The sequence below is a fragment of the Moschus berezovskii genome, chromosome 12, assembly GCF_049115385.1.
Source record: "Moschus berezovskii isolate FMDL1 chromosome 12, NW_MosBer_1.0, whole genome shotgun sequence".
Classification (NCBI taxonomy): Eukaryota; Metazoa; Chordata; class Mammalia; order Artiodactyla; family Moschidae; genus Moschus; species Moschus berezovskii.
The window spans coordinates 67,412,003-67,426,293 of record NC_142471.1 but is presented as its reverse complement, the minus strand read 5'-3'; the positions used below and the strand labels follow the sequence as shown (position 1 = coordinate 67,426,293).

Below are 14,291 nucleotides of genomic sequence, written 5' to 3'. Positions count from 1 at the left end.
CAGTGACACCATGGCTGGTCTGCTGAAGAAGCAATGATAAGATCCCCCACCTCCCTCAGTGCCCCTCCCTCCCCAAAGATAGCTGCGGAGTGGAACATGCTACTTTTAATTTGCAATAACAACACAACAGAGGTATGCAGTAATGAATGCCTTCTTCTCCCCTCCTCCTGGCTTCCTGCCCCCCCAGTCCAGTTGGTTCCCCACTTCCTCCCTCCCACCCCTGTGTTCTTCTGAAACAACACCTCACCTCACCCTGGCTTACCCCCCCAACCCCACCCCACCCAGGCCCTGATCACATGGGGGGGTGTGCCTTTGGAACTGACGATGCTGCAACCCTCTCTTCTCCTTCAATAATCAGGGAATTAATGACCCTGAAGTTAAAGTGAGGCTGATACCGAGGCCCTGCCCAGCGTTGGGAAAAAGCCTTCATTGTTTTCAAGCAGGAGGCGGGCAGCAGTGAGGGAGATTCATGGATGGAGATTGAATATGCAATTTTCTTTCACCTTGCCAAGAGCTGCCCCTGGGCTGTGCCTGGCCTAAATTTTTCCTTTTACCATCTCTGCCTTATCCGGCCCTCCCACCTCCCTTCCATTCTTTCCAGAAAATTACCTTCAAAATTGATTTCCACTTTTACAAACAAATATAATGGGAACACAGGAAAAAACTTGGGCCGTGATGAATTAGGGCTGTCAGGTGCTTCCAGGTCTCCTTTGCTTTTGTTTTACTACCTGATCTGCTCTTTGTTTTTCCAAGGGCTGGAAAAAGTGCCCCCATCCACTGAGGGCCTGACCCTCCAGGCCACCAGGGCCTCAGACCCCCAATCCAGCAGGGCCCAAGGAGGAAGTGAGCCAGGCCCAGAGACTCTGTTAGCCTTTGGTTTCCAGTGGAAGCCTGGGCTACCTCCTCCTGGCCTGCCCTCTGACCCTTAGGAACCCACTCACTGAAGAGTCTCTAACCGCCTCCCCAGCTCTCTCCCCTGGCCCCCGCACCAGGTTCCCTCTGGCCCCCATACCTCTTAAAGTCCAGACCAGATGCAAACCTCCACCTCCTCTAATGTGGGCAGGATCAGTGTATACCTCGACTAGAGCAAATAAGAGACAGACAGACACTGAGAGATCGAGAAAGGCAGGCAGGTCGAAGACCAGAGGTAAATCCAGAGACTGGGAGACCAGGCTCCTCTGTGAGGGTCCCCAGCCGCAGTCTCCCTTGTGGTGGGGCCCGGGCCCTCCTGGAGGCAGGACCAGGACAGACCATCCTTTTGCCAACAGGGTAATGCTGACATGGGCCTTTGGGCAAAACTCTACATGCACATCTGTGTCTCAAAACCAGGCAGCCTGAGCACACCCAGGCCTGGCTCAGGACTCTCCCCACCCCCTGGCGCAGGTGACAGGGACACAATTGTGTACCTGCTCACATTTGATCATCTCTCTGCCTGTACGCACTACCCAGAAAACTGTGTGCCTGCCCAATGCATGGCATTCCATGTCCCCTTTCACCTAGAGGTATCAGAAAGGTAGAAAACACACAATACCCATATTTGCATAAACCATGCGAGAAAGCACCTATGTGTCCACAAATCAAGCACACATTTCCCAAGGTAAATAAATAAATGTGCATGTGGGGGCAGAAATACACAGCAATGGATGGAGAGAGGGAAGACTCCACGTTGGAGAAGAGGAGGTCCTGGGTTTATTTACACACATCTGAAACACCTTTGGAGGCTCATAAGAGATGACACATGGCCCAAGCAGAAGGCCACAGAGCAAATGTGAAAACAGAGATGGACAGAGGTCCTCCCGGTTACACAGGGAGGCTGACATCTTTCCTTGGCTGCCCTGGTCCCATCCAGGTTGGCTTATCCAGCATCAGCTTCCCTCGGCTGCTCTGTTTAAAAGGAACCGCACCAAGATGAGGGTGCTGCTACCTACAAAGTTTCCTTCTGACACAACTTCATTTCCCCTTGAAACATAAACTGCCAAGGACGCCTTCCTCCCTAGCACACAGTGAGCCATCTTCGAAGATGGAGTTGGCTCAGCTCCACGTCCGTGATCTCGTGTAGTCCTCTCCATGGTCCCTGTGAAGTCAGTGCTGTTACTATCTCCATTTTATAGAGGAGAAGACTGAGCTGATGAAGGTTAAGAGGCTTGCCCAAGGCACTACAATGCAAACCCAGCTGCGCCTCCCTCCAGAGCCCTTCCCCACTGAGTCACATTGCCCAGCCCAGCCCAGCCCAGCCCGGGACTGCCTTCTGGCCTCTCCACCGAATCCTGCTTCTACGTGGGGGCCTTTGCAGCCTTCTCTTGCTTAAAGCCTGGGATCCTAGATGGGGCAGGAGCTGCTCCTTCCTACATCATAATCCCCTCATCGGCTCCAAGTCAAACCCCAGCAACACACGAGGGACTTCAAGGAGGGAAACTAAGGAAATCACTTCTCACAGTTACAGCTTTAGCCAAAGCAGAAGGGAGCGATCAAAGGCAGTGACAGGGCTTGGCTGTTTGCAGCCATGCAACCTGCCCTGCCTACAAACTTACAACTGCACTGCTTTGGCACCACTCAACTGCACAATTCATTGTGCACCTAATTAATGGAAGGCAGAATCACAGCCCCCTGCAATCCCACGCATCAAAGGATGATACCAACACACCTCCCCTTGCACAGATCTAAAGATTCACACCATATGACTTCATTTGGATTTTTGGACAAGTTATGTAATTGTTCTGGGCTTCAACACCACTGATGGACGGCCACGCTTTAAACCATGGCCAAAAGCAACTGGGTGAAGGCAAAGGACTTTGGTCCTGAAAAAATACAAGAGTCCCTATCCTGCAGTCACATCAGCCAGCTCATGCAACGTTCAGTGATGTAGTGTCCCTAAAAAGGACTCTAACATACCCACCCATAATTAGAGCCAAGAAGAGGGACAGATTTCAGGAGGGTAATGAATGGCAACCTACCTTCTCAGACTGATGGACGGCCTGTCTGCCAGGTGCTTTATGACATAACTTCCCCATCTATCCCTGGTCTGTCTACCTGTCTCATTCCAGGATCTTCTGGACTCTTGGGGGAAGGGGGAGGGTCAAAGCTTCTTGACTAGCACCTTTCTCAAAGGAAAAGTCTGGAGATTTTTCCATCCTTCCAAAGGCCAGGGCATGAGAGCATCTCAAGCAGGTTCACAGTCACTGTTGGTTTCCTTTTTCCCCAGAGTCACAGCTGCTCAGTCCTTTACTAATGTCCCCACAGATCTGATTGCTGCAAATACTAATAACGCTGTCCATATTCTGAATGCCAATGCCAATAATGCTCTGGGTATTATCACTGTGAACACCAATAACTACTGCTGAGATTGTCTCCAATAATGCCAGCATACGCCGCAGCGATTGTCCTCGCTAATGCCCACCACCGTAACATTGTTAGAGCTAAAGAATAGGCTGCACTGTACCCATAGGCAGGAGCAGGAGTGGCTTCCTTGAGGACAGAGATGCTCACAGTTGGCCCCTGGGCTTTGACACTGCCAGGGAGATGCCCCTGATGTGTGGGGCCAAAATCAAGCTGGCCTGGCAGGGGCACAGGGCCCTCCGGTAGGAGACCTGCCCCTCCACTCCCTCAAGGTCTAGTGCCTTGATGTGCACCCTTGTTCCCATCCCAGCCCCCCTCAGGTCCCTGGGTCAGCGCTCTTTTTCCCCTGCAGTGCCGGCGGCCCGGGAGCTGAAGGACACACCTGGGTGTCTGTGCGGCCCATGCCTGAGGCTGCCTCCTGCGCCCGGCCTGCCAGCCGCTGTGCTACCTTGGCCTGACTGCAGAGTTGGGCTACATCATCTTGACACTTAATTATCTCCCCTGTTCTTAATCATCTGAGCTGCTCCCTAATGCAAACTGGGCCTGGCTGCTTGGAGGTGCCTGGAGTTGGGGGAGGGGGTGGCTGTGGAGGGTCTGCCTTTCCTGTCCTCTCCCTTCCCACCTGGTCCAATGGATCAAGTGCATGGATCATGTGTGGTGTGGTGTGTGTGTGGTGTGGTGTGTGAGTGTGTGTGTGTGTGTGTGTGTTTTGGCACAGGGTGGTAAGGGAGAACTGACTTTCCTCATAGGTTCTGGCCTCCATGAGGGAAAGGACAGCTCCATCTGGCCTGGGGTTGGTCAGAAGGAAGGGTGAGTCGAGGCAAAAAACCTCCCCACCTCCCCAAAAGAGAAGCAGGGTCTCTGATCCTTCTTGCCACTGAGCTAGGCCTCGGGGTAAGTATTTATGCAGTAAGAGTAAATTTAGAGACTGCCATTACCTCTCACCTAGAATTCAACTGCTTCCTGAAGTGTCTCCCTGCTGCCATCACTACCACCATGCTGGAGAAGTGCCTCCCCAAACCCAGCCCTGCTCTTGTGCCCTTTGATCAGACACTTTTGGTGGCTTCTCATATCTGCAGGCAAAAGTCCCATCTTGGCCTGCTCTCCTAAACCCCCAACCCATCCACTTAGCCCTACCTCCACAACTTCCCCTCAGGCCCTTTCACCCGAGCCAAAACACCCCTGTTTTTTCCGCACAGTACCTTTGACCACAAGGTTCAGTCTGTCCCATAGAATTTCAACTACCATTGTCTTTGAACCGAGCTCCTTGTCCATCCCTTAGGCCCCTCCTCAGAGAGCAGCCCTTCCTAGGGGTTCACTCCTTCCTCTCTCTGAGTTCCTATAGCCTGCAGCCCAGACAGCCATCACAACACAGATATCTGATGGACCTTTCTGCTCTCTGGGCTCATGTGTTTTATACGCCCCACTAGACTATAAGCTCCTTAAGGACAAGAATCACATCTTGTTCTGCTCTGGGAACCTAGAGCACCAAGCCTTTCTTATGAGTGATGCCCAGAAAAGGTTCACTGAATTGAATTGACTTGAAACAATGAATGTGATCAATTGCTCAGAGAGGAGAGCACTCTGTTCTGCCGACCTGCAGTGGCCACAGCCTCAGGCCAGTGCTTCTCTATCTCCAGCCTCCTTCCTTGACCCACAGGAGTCCAGGAAGCAGTGGACATGCTTGACCCCAACTTCAGACCAGTGGGGAGGAGTCCAAAGAGGGTCCTGTGGCCTCCCCCAGCCCCCTGGTTGTCTCACAAGAGCTAGGGGTTTAAAGGAGAAATCCTTAGGGTCTGAGGCAGAATCTTCCAGATTACTCAGGGTTCTGGGGAGCTTGGCGAAGGCCTGAATATGGGGAACCCTCAGGGAGAACTGAGACGCAGGCCCTTTCACACAGCCGCCCCCTGCCCATCAGTGGCTATTGCCAAAACAACCACAATGAAATTTAGTGAGTGGCAAAGGCCGTGGCAGCCAAATGTGTTTGGATATTTTGGAAGAAGGAGAAATAGAGCCAGACAAGCTGTTTTCCTGTGAAACGAGGCCATTAGGGCTTCTGGAAGGAGGCCAGACCCGGGTCATCACTGTCTTGCCAGACCCAGGCCTCTCCTACATGCTGTCCCTTTCTGCTGGAGTCCGGGGCTCTCACACTCTCTTCTCACTCAACCTGGGCCTAGGGAATCTCAGCTTTGTCTCTTTTCTCTGTTCCTGACCCTCTAGAGCTGTCCCAGTCAAGGGCTTGTCTGTGCTTGGGATGACCACAAGATTTATTGTCCAAATAGGATATTTTTGAGAGAAAAAGGAGATGCTGACTGGCCAAGATGCAGAGACAAAGGCGTAAATTGGGACTGTCTGGATGAATGGGATATATGATCCCCCACTATGTTCATATTTAGAGGGTTCTATTTCATGGGAGATACCCTTAAAAGTACACCCTCTCTAGACCAGGAAGTTACTGCCTCCCCAGCAGGGACGGTAAGATCAGGGCAGGAAGCAGGCTCCAGACACTGGTGCTCCCTTTTGTCTGGGCCTGCCAGCCCTGCGCCCTGGCCTCATGCATCAAAAGAGAACCAGATGGTCACCAAGGGACCCTTAATGTCACAACATTTGAAAAACACCTTCTCCCAAGCTCATCGCCACCACTCTCTCCTCTGGATTTCTTTCCCTGCTTCTCCTCCTCTTCATCCCTCTCACTCTATAACTCCCTGCCCAACAGCTAGCTGCCCCCAAGGAATTACAGGAAATGAGGGGAAGGGCCAGAGAGGAGCCTTGGCGGTGTCTTCTCCCATAGCAAAGAGCAGAGAGGGCCCATGCCCAGCTCCCCTAGTGGTTTGAATGGGCACAGGGTCAACGTGTTACAGAGAAAGGGCAGTAGGGTCAGCTGCACGTGACATCACTCCCCCGTTTCCTGATGGGTTGAGATCAGGGGAGGACAAGTCAGCTTAGCTTTTCATCCCCAGGTCAGAAACCAGCTGTCCCCTAACCTCTAAAACCTTCCCATGGTCCATGGTTCCTGCTTTTCCTCCTGGCATCCCACAGGGATGTTTGGGGTGAATCCCAGTGGAAGGTGAAGCAGTTGGGGCTGCTGAGCAGATGGTGAAGCTGACGGCCCCAACAGCAGCCTGCCTCCCTCTCTCCAGGAGCCAGCAGGGTAGTGGAGGGACCTGGGCTTTGCTACTAAAAGTGATCTCACAGCAAAGCAGCTGCGAAGCTGGGCCGAAACCGGAGCTCTGAGTCCAAGGACAAAGCATGCACAGGGGAAGCCAAGCCTCTTCCCTCCTCCCTACCTTCATCACGTTTCCTCTTCTCGCCATTGGAGCGAGGGATCCCCAGGATCCCATTGATGGAGTAGGATCCCACTGGATCATTGGAGGCGCTGGAAACAGGAGGGGAGGCCGTACTGGGAACTGGATGGGAGGAAGGAGGAAATGCCATCAGGATAGTGGTTGTGATCGCAGGCCAAAGCCCCAAGGCTGGGGGCAGAGAGAGGCAGAGGGAATGAGGAGGGTGGGGAGCCCTTAGTCTCCTTTCTCTGAGATTTAAGGGGGAACGAGTTGCTGCCTACAATTCAGGCTTTTCACTGCTGTCCACCCTGGACTTAGAGGGGACCAGTCAACCCAGGCCTTCTCTGCAGACCTGGAGATTTCAGTCACTCACTATAGGTTGAACCCACTCTTGAGGACGGATGGAAACAGCAAAGTGAACTCAACCTAGAAAGTGGTTCAGGGGTCCTGATAGAGCACAGCTCATCCCCGGATCCCTGGGGCTGGGCAAATCCATTTAAACAAGTCTCAACCCGTTGTTTCTAGTCTCCTGGGCAGAGTCTTTCCCAATCCTGATTTAGAGTCTGTGGCTTTCTAAGATCTCTCTGATTCTCTTAGAGACACATGGATGGGCCTGATATTCCCCAGGGGTATGAAGCTCTTCACTCCCACCTGGTGCTTCTGGTCTTGAAATCACCTGAGAAGTTCCTAATTTCCCCTTCAGGGCACAGAGTAGTGAACACATTCCCTCGGCAGTGATCAACTTAGGTACAGCTCGATCCAACCCTCCCCTCCGGCACACGCTGTAACCCAGGCATAGCAAACAGGGCTCCTGCCAATTCCCAGAGGGCTGGGACCAGCCCTTTCTACTTTCTGCTGGTCCAGAGAGAGGACACAGCTGCCAAGAGGGACAGCAGGAGAAGTTTAACCACATCCCAGTCCTTCAAGATCTCACCTATGGCTTCGGCAACACTGAGCGCCCTTGGGTCAAAGGGAAGACAATGTGTGGGAGGGAGGGAGGGGGTGCTGGCAGGTGATCTGGTGGGACTGGTCACGTCTCTGCAAGGCTGTGAGGAGGGTCAATAAATGAGGGGGCTGGAGAGGGCAGAGAGTTACGGCAGATGAGAGAGAGAGAGACAAAGACATCAAGAGAGATGAACTGAGAGGAGACAGGCCATAAGGAGGGAGGGAGACAGACAGGGGAAGAGGTCCAGGGCCACCCGGACAGGGAGGAGAGGAGAGGGAAAGGCAGAAGGGGAAGGAAGAGGAGAGAAGGCAGAGGAGGAGAGAAGAGAGGAGGAGAATCTTAAAAATTAACAAAACAAAAATGGAGTAAGTAAGTAGATTTGCAAGAGAGAAAAACAGAGAACAAGAGATGGAGCAGGAGGAGGATGGGAAGGAGAAGGAAAGCTAGAGGAAAAGGACGGAGAGAGACAGACGCACAGACTGATAAAGGCAAGGCAATGCGGGCAGGAGGCAGAGCACGGTCCTTGTGAGCTGGTCTCTCAGGCAGATCCTGCACCTCTAGGAACCCAGGTAGAACTCAGGCCTTGGACCTCAGACAGTGTGCATTCCCCAGGGCTGGAGCTGCACTGCCCAGCTCTCAGGGGGCCCAGCATCCCCGCTTCCCTAAGTTCTCTTACCAATGGTGTGGCCAGGGGCAGTCACTCCGGTCCCGGCTCCATCTGGTGTTGGGTGGAAAGGCTGCTGAACTTTGGTCCGGATGATCCTGCAACAGCATCACCAACAGAATCACACGTCATATGCCCTCTGATGCCCTGGCCACCTCCAGCCAAGCCCTACGGAGGCGGCTCCCCCAAGCTCCCTCCTCCCTCAGCTGCTCTCTGCACCCCTGCCCTCCCTGACTGCTGCAAGGCAGGAGCTTGCCCTCCTGTTGGTTCTGCAGATCCAAGTTCAGTGCATCCCTGGGCCGAGGCAGTCTGCATTCTGTCCTGCCGTGTATCAACCAAATTGTCGTTTGACTTCTGGTAGCAACTCCAGTATTCTTGCCTGGAGAATCCCAGGGACCGGGGAGCCTGGTGGGCTGCTGTCGATGGGGTCGCACAGAGTCGGACACGACTGAAGCGACTTAGCAGCAGCAGCAGCAAGGATCAGGGTAGTGGAGAGAGCAGACCACAGCATCCTTCCCTTTTCTGGGAGTTGGGGCTGCCCTGGTGACTCGCTGTCCACCCTTCCCTTCTGGAGATTATTTCACAGTCCTCCAGAGCCAGGGAGGGAGGGAGATCTCCCCATTTCCTGAGCTAAAGAGGGCATCAGGGAAGGGCTGGGTCACAGTAACACTTTTGTCTCCAGGATTCCAACACAGCACACAGTCCCTCTGTCAGGCCTGAGCAACTCCTTGAACCACTTAGTGCTCTCACACCCTGCAAAGCCCTGTTGGCTGCCCAGCTTGCTGGCACACTGGCCTCCTTCCCAGAGGCCTTACTTGAATCTCAGCTTCTTTACCAGACTTGGTGAAGAGACTGGCACCTTCCCCATGCACTCCAGGTAAGGGTAGGGGTGAGGGCTCTGGATCAAACATTGCAGGGCTGAGGACTGTCAGTGATCCAAGGGCCCAGGGCTCAGGAATGCAAGAGACCAACCCTAGGGCCAGCCTCGAGGAACATTTCCCTCTACCCACTGGTCCATCAGGTGCCCTTGGAAGCCACTTTTCTGAAGGCAAGGCCCCCTCCCCGCAGAGAGGTGTGTGAGCCAAGTTCATCTCAACCATCCAGGTGAGTCACAAGCTGTGCATGGACTGGAACACTCGCAGGTGGCCAAGATAAGGTCTCTGCCTCCCAGGACTGGGAATGAAATTGGGTCGGGAGGTCACACCCTGAGAAACCTAAGTTACCCCGAGGGAAGGAGCAGGCAGTAAGTACCAGGAAGATGCAGGACAGGAGTCACCTGCCTTGCGTGGAGCAGAGGAAGGGGGATGGGAAAAAAGTTATTGAGGAGGTGGAATTTGGAATTTGATGTAGAGTCTCCAAGCAGTGTAAGGCTGAATACACACACACACACAAACACACACACACACACACACACACATACACACACACACACGAGCCAAAGGCACAGAGGATAGTGGAAAAGTCACTGGGCCTCAGGTCTAAAGTCTTAATTCTGCCATTAATTGGCCACATAGCCTTGGCCTCATCATTCTCCTTCCAGGCCTCGGTTTTTTCAGTTGTAAAGAGGATAGATGACAGGCTCTCTAAGGTCTCTTTACCCAGTAAAAAATAGCATGCTCTTAACATGAACAAAGAAGCAGGAAAGAGGATGTTGTAAGCAGATGCTGGAGGGGGGTGAAAGAAAAGCAAGGGATGGAGCATGGGGTGAGGGGGTAATGCCTGTCCAGGAACACTGGAGGGATGGAAGGGACTAAGAGGAAGAAGTAGGGTTGAAAAGTTGGAAGGAATGATGACACTAGTGATTTTTCTACTTACTGAGTGTCTACTATGTGCCTTTATTACTGTACCTATAAAATTTTTAATTCTCATGACAATCTTCAAAGCAATGCTATTATCCTCATTTTGCAGACTGTCAAAACTCAAAGAGGTTAAGGAGCTTACTGAAGATTACACTGTCAGCTAGGGCAGAGGTGGAATTCAGTCTCTAAAATGTGTCCTTTTCATTACATTGTCAGACTTCCCCCAGTATATAGGAACCAGGTTTACAGAGTCTTAAGCCATGAGTGATTTCTAAACTAAAGGAGACGGGTACAAACCAATGGCGGTAAAGCAACAGACAGGCACAAGGCTGTAAGGGGCTGGTCTCACAAAAGAGAAGGAAAGGAGGGGAAAAGGGAATTTTCCCTGATTGTCCAGTGGTTAGGACTCGGTGCTTCCACTGCTGAGGGCCTGGGTTCAATCCCTGGTTGAGGAACTAAGATCCCACAATCCACTCAGGGTGCCACCCCCTCCAAAAAACAAGAGACAGAGAGAAGAAAGAATTTTCAAGACACAGTGAAGGCAGAAGGGCCAGGATTTGGCAACTAACTGGAGTCAACCATGACTCCACTAGTCTGCAGCTCTAAAACCACAGCGGTGTGTGACTGGAAGGCTGGTGGTTTGTCCAGCTCTCAGGAAGAGGAACACAGCATGGTGACTGGCTGGTCCTTGACATGCATCATTTGAGGAGGCAGATGAGTGCTCAGGTGGAAGACTGTTCACCAGACAGCACAGCAGATACAGATTTAGGAGACTGTCAAAGAAGGGTGTGTTGGTTGGGATAAGAGGCCTAAGAGGAGATCCTGGAGGACATCTCCTAACAGAGGCTAGGGAAAAGAACCTGACCTTGCACAGCGCTCAGAATTGGTCGTACAGGAAATGGCAGAACCAGGATCAGGTAGTGTTAGCCAAGTCAACAGAGAAGAACATTTCCAGAAAGAGAACATAACCCACAGCTTCCATGATGACACCATCCATGGTGACATAAAGTTTGAAGGGAACTGGAAATAAGAAGAGGCACAGATTTGGGGATTTGGGGTGACCACTAATGACCTTGTGAGAGTGGCCTCAACAAAGCAACTGAGGCAGAAGCCAGACAGAAAGAGGTTAGGGAGTGAACAGGAGGAGAGGAAGGCAGTGAAATAGATCATTACTTCAGAAGTTTGTAGAAAAGGAGAGAGATGTGTGGAAACTGAAGAAGGCAAGTGAGTGGAGGGAAGCCTGTTCAGGGCAGGAAGGACCTGGACATGTTTGTAGGCCAAGGAGAAAGAACTGATGAAGAAGGAGAGGCTGAAGTTGCCGGAGAGAATGTGGATGACCGCCAGACAAGGCAGAAGAAGGAGAGAACAGAATGGCGGCCACAGGGAGGAGGCAGCGAGAAATGGCATGTGGTGATGTGGCCCAGAGTTTCTGGGTTTGGAGCATGATCACGAAGGGAAAGACCTGGCAGTCGCTAAGGGCAGTGTAGTCTGGTCTACAGGAGAAGTCTAGAGGCTGAGCAACTCAGAGCAGCTGCTCCTAATTCACTGCAGCAAAAAGTTTCTGGGGTCTCAGGGGGCCGGTGAGTGGCTCTGATTTGAGGGCTGATGAGCTCTGGACAGAGGGAGCTCCCAGACTGAGGCTGGGTGAGACAGACAACTGGGTGGCCTCATGCAGCTGCTGTCTTTGTTACCCAGAGCCTCTGACCCCTGGGGCGCTGCTGCAGATTTAGCTGAGGCAGCAAGTGATGGAAAATCACTACTTCCTGACAGCGGCTTGCTGGTGCACAGGAGAGCAGCTGGGCAGGATGCCTGCGGTGACTTACCAATGCTCTTGGTGTCCATCCATGCCCCCCAGGCGGTGGACACTCACCAGTCCCCAAAGCTAGATCTCAGAATTTAAGAACCAGGACTGTGAAACCTGATGGCCATCCATCGCCCTCCTGCATCCCACACACAACCCAGTGACTCATGGGAATATCCCTAAGGGTTAAATGGATACAGAGGTTGCTTTGCGTGACTGCCTGACACTACTATTTCCCCGTTTCTCCTCCTGTTCCTTCAATTCTTTTTCATTCTTGGCCCCATAAGACAGCCAAACACATCTGTAGCCCCCATCCAGGCAAAGTTGGCCTGGAAAGTCAAGTTCCCACACACGCATCCTTGGAGGATATAGTCAGGAGCTCTGAGCACATTGACCGGGGGCAGGGAGGTGCCATTTCCTGTTTGCAGAGAAAGCCTGCCCTGCCAGGGTACCTGCTCTCCACTTCTCCACCAGGCACGCTTTCCTTCACAGGGATGCTCTTTCTCCCCCACCTTCCAGGGAACCTCCTGAACTTTGCCTTGGCTCAGCACAGGGCCTGCAAGTACTCAGCATCTCACACTCATGAGGCTGTGAGCAGAGCAAAGGGGAGGAGAGGGTGGGCTCCGTCTGCCTGAGACTGAGTCCTAGTTCTGTTACTTATTGTCCGTGGAATGAATCCCTGGTGGTTCTCATTCTCTCATCTGTAAAGAAAGACAATACTATCTACCTCATAGGACTGGTGTGGGGGTTAAATAGGATAATTCATGTAAAATGATTAGTATGATGCTTGGCTCAGTAAATGCTAACTATAACTGTGACTACTACTATTATTCCTGTGGGTGACCCCCAGGCTGTGCTGCTCTCTATGGAGGGGCTAAACCAGGTGCAGGCAAGGAGGCCACTCAGGCCCATCTGCCCCAGCCTGGTCAACGCAGCTGCTTCCAGGACCCTGGGAGGTGCACTGAGAAGACAGGAAACAGGAGCAGCAGGTGTCAAGCCTGACCCGACAAGAGATGCATCAGAGACGCTTGGGAAGACAGACTGGGGGCCCTGTCTGGCACCACTGGGAAGGATCCATAGACAGTAGGAGCAGCAGTTCCCTCAGGACCCAAAGGTGCCAGGGTGTTGTGGTAGAGCTTTGGGGTAAAGGAGGACAAGGCAGGTGAAGTCACTCCCTCTTTGGTTAAATTCCCAGGAGGTCTCCACCCCCAGCCATGCTGGAGATCCAAAGAGTCCCATGAAGGGGGACTTCCCTGGTGGTCCAGTGATTAGGACTCTGCTTCCACTGCTGGGAGCACAGGTTCAGTCCCTGGTCAGGGAAATAAGATCCTGCATACCCTGCTGTTACAGCCTAAATAAATAAACAAATTTAAAACCAAAACAAACCAAATAAAAAAACCCAATCTCAACTCCTCTGTGAGTTAGCATGAAATCAGGTAATGAGACTCCCATTAACAGTTTGTTAAACTCATGAACAAAGAAAGACACTCTCAACTCTAAGAAAGCGCTGGGGGGATTCTTCACTCCTGTTCTGATTTTCTTCCTCGTCTTCCTCCTCCTTCCTCTGCATTTCATTCTCTCTCTCCCCTTCCTGTCTATCTCTGCCCCTTCTCTGTCTCCCTTCCCTATGTCTGTCCGTCCGTCTCTTTGCACCCTGAAGTCCCACTGTGTCTGTGTGAGCTTATTGATTCCTGGGAGCTGGGGGAATGTGGGAGGCAGGGCTGGGGTGCAGGCTCAGGGATGGAAATGGAAGGCTATAAATTATTTGTGACAGGAAAGCAATAGTGGCAGAGTGCTGAGCACAAGTCCTGTGTCACTATTAGATTCCTTTTAGCCTGATGACACTGTAAAAAAGGTTAAGTGTCTGCTGGAATCGTACACCTGGGGGGCCGGGGCAGCCTGGGAGCAGAACAAGCCACTGAGAGCAGGTATATCAATTCTCCAGGCCAATAATATTCCTCTCATTGATCGCCACGCAAAGTTCAAAAATCTCATTACAGCCAGGCAGACCGGGAACTTTTTACAAATCAATAGAATGATATAATGTATGTATACTTAGTACAAATGTATCTATTCATCTATCCATCCATCCACGGTCCGCCTCAGGGTTTCCAAGTTAACCTACCCATCATATTATGTTATGTTATGTATGATATTATATTGCATTATATTATATGATAATAAATGGTGTGCAAAAACTCCCCCTGAGGTGGAGACAAGAAGAGGCCCTATTAGCATTGAGGTGACCTCAGACAGCTCACCTTGGAGGAAGTCAGGTGGCAGCATTTCCAGGGCTGGGCTGCTCAGGATTTCTGGGAGCAGTGCTTCCTTAGCAGAGATGCCAGTAATAAAAACCTATTGTTTACTGAGTATTTACTATGAGCTAAACCCAGGTGGCTCAGTGGTAAAGAACCTGCCTGCCAATGCAGGAGATGTGGGTTCAATCCCTGGGTCGGGAAGT

General features: G+C 52.0%; 1 protein-coding gene across 1 annotated transcript in view; it reads right to left on the bottom strand.

Annotated features, from left to right (window-relative positions):
• Positions 1-14,291, bottom strand: part of PAX2 (paired box 2) — an 80,872-nt gene that overhangs the window by 39,965 nt on the left and 26,616 nt on the right. Inside the window, exons 5-6 of the mRNA XM_055425921.2 lie at positions 8,243-8,328; positions 6,624-6,743 (exon numbers count right to left, since the gene is read on the bottom strand). Of these exons, the coding sequence (XP_055281896.2) occupies positions 6,624-6,743; positions 8,243-8,328 (206 nt within the window). The remainder of the gene's footprint in view (positions 1-6,623; positions 6,744-8,242; positions 8,329-14,291) is intronic.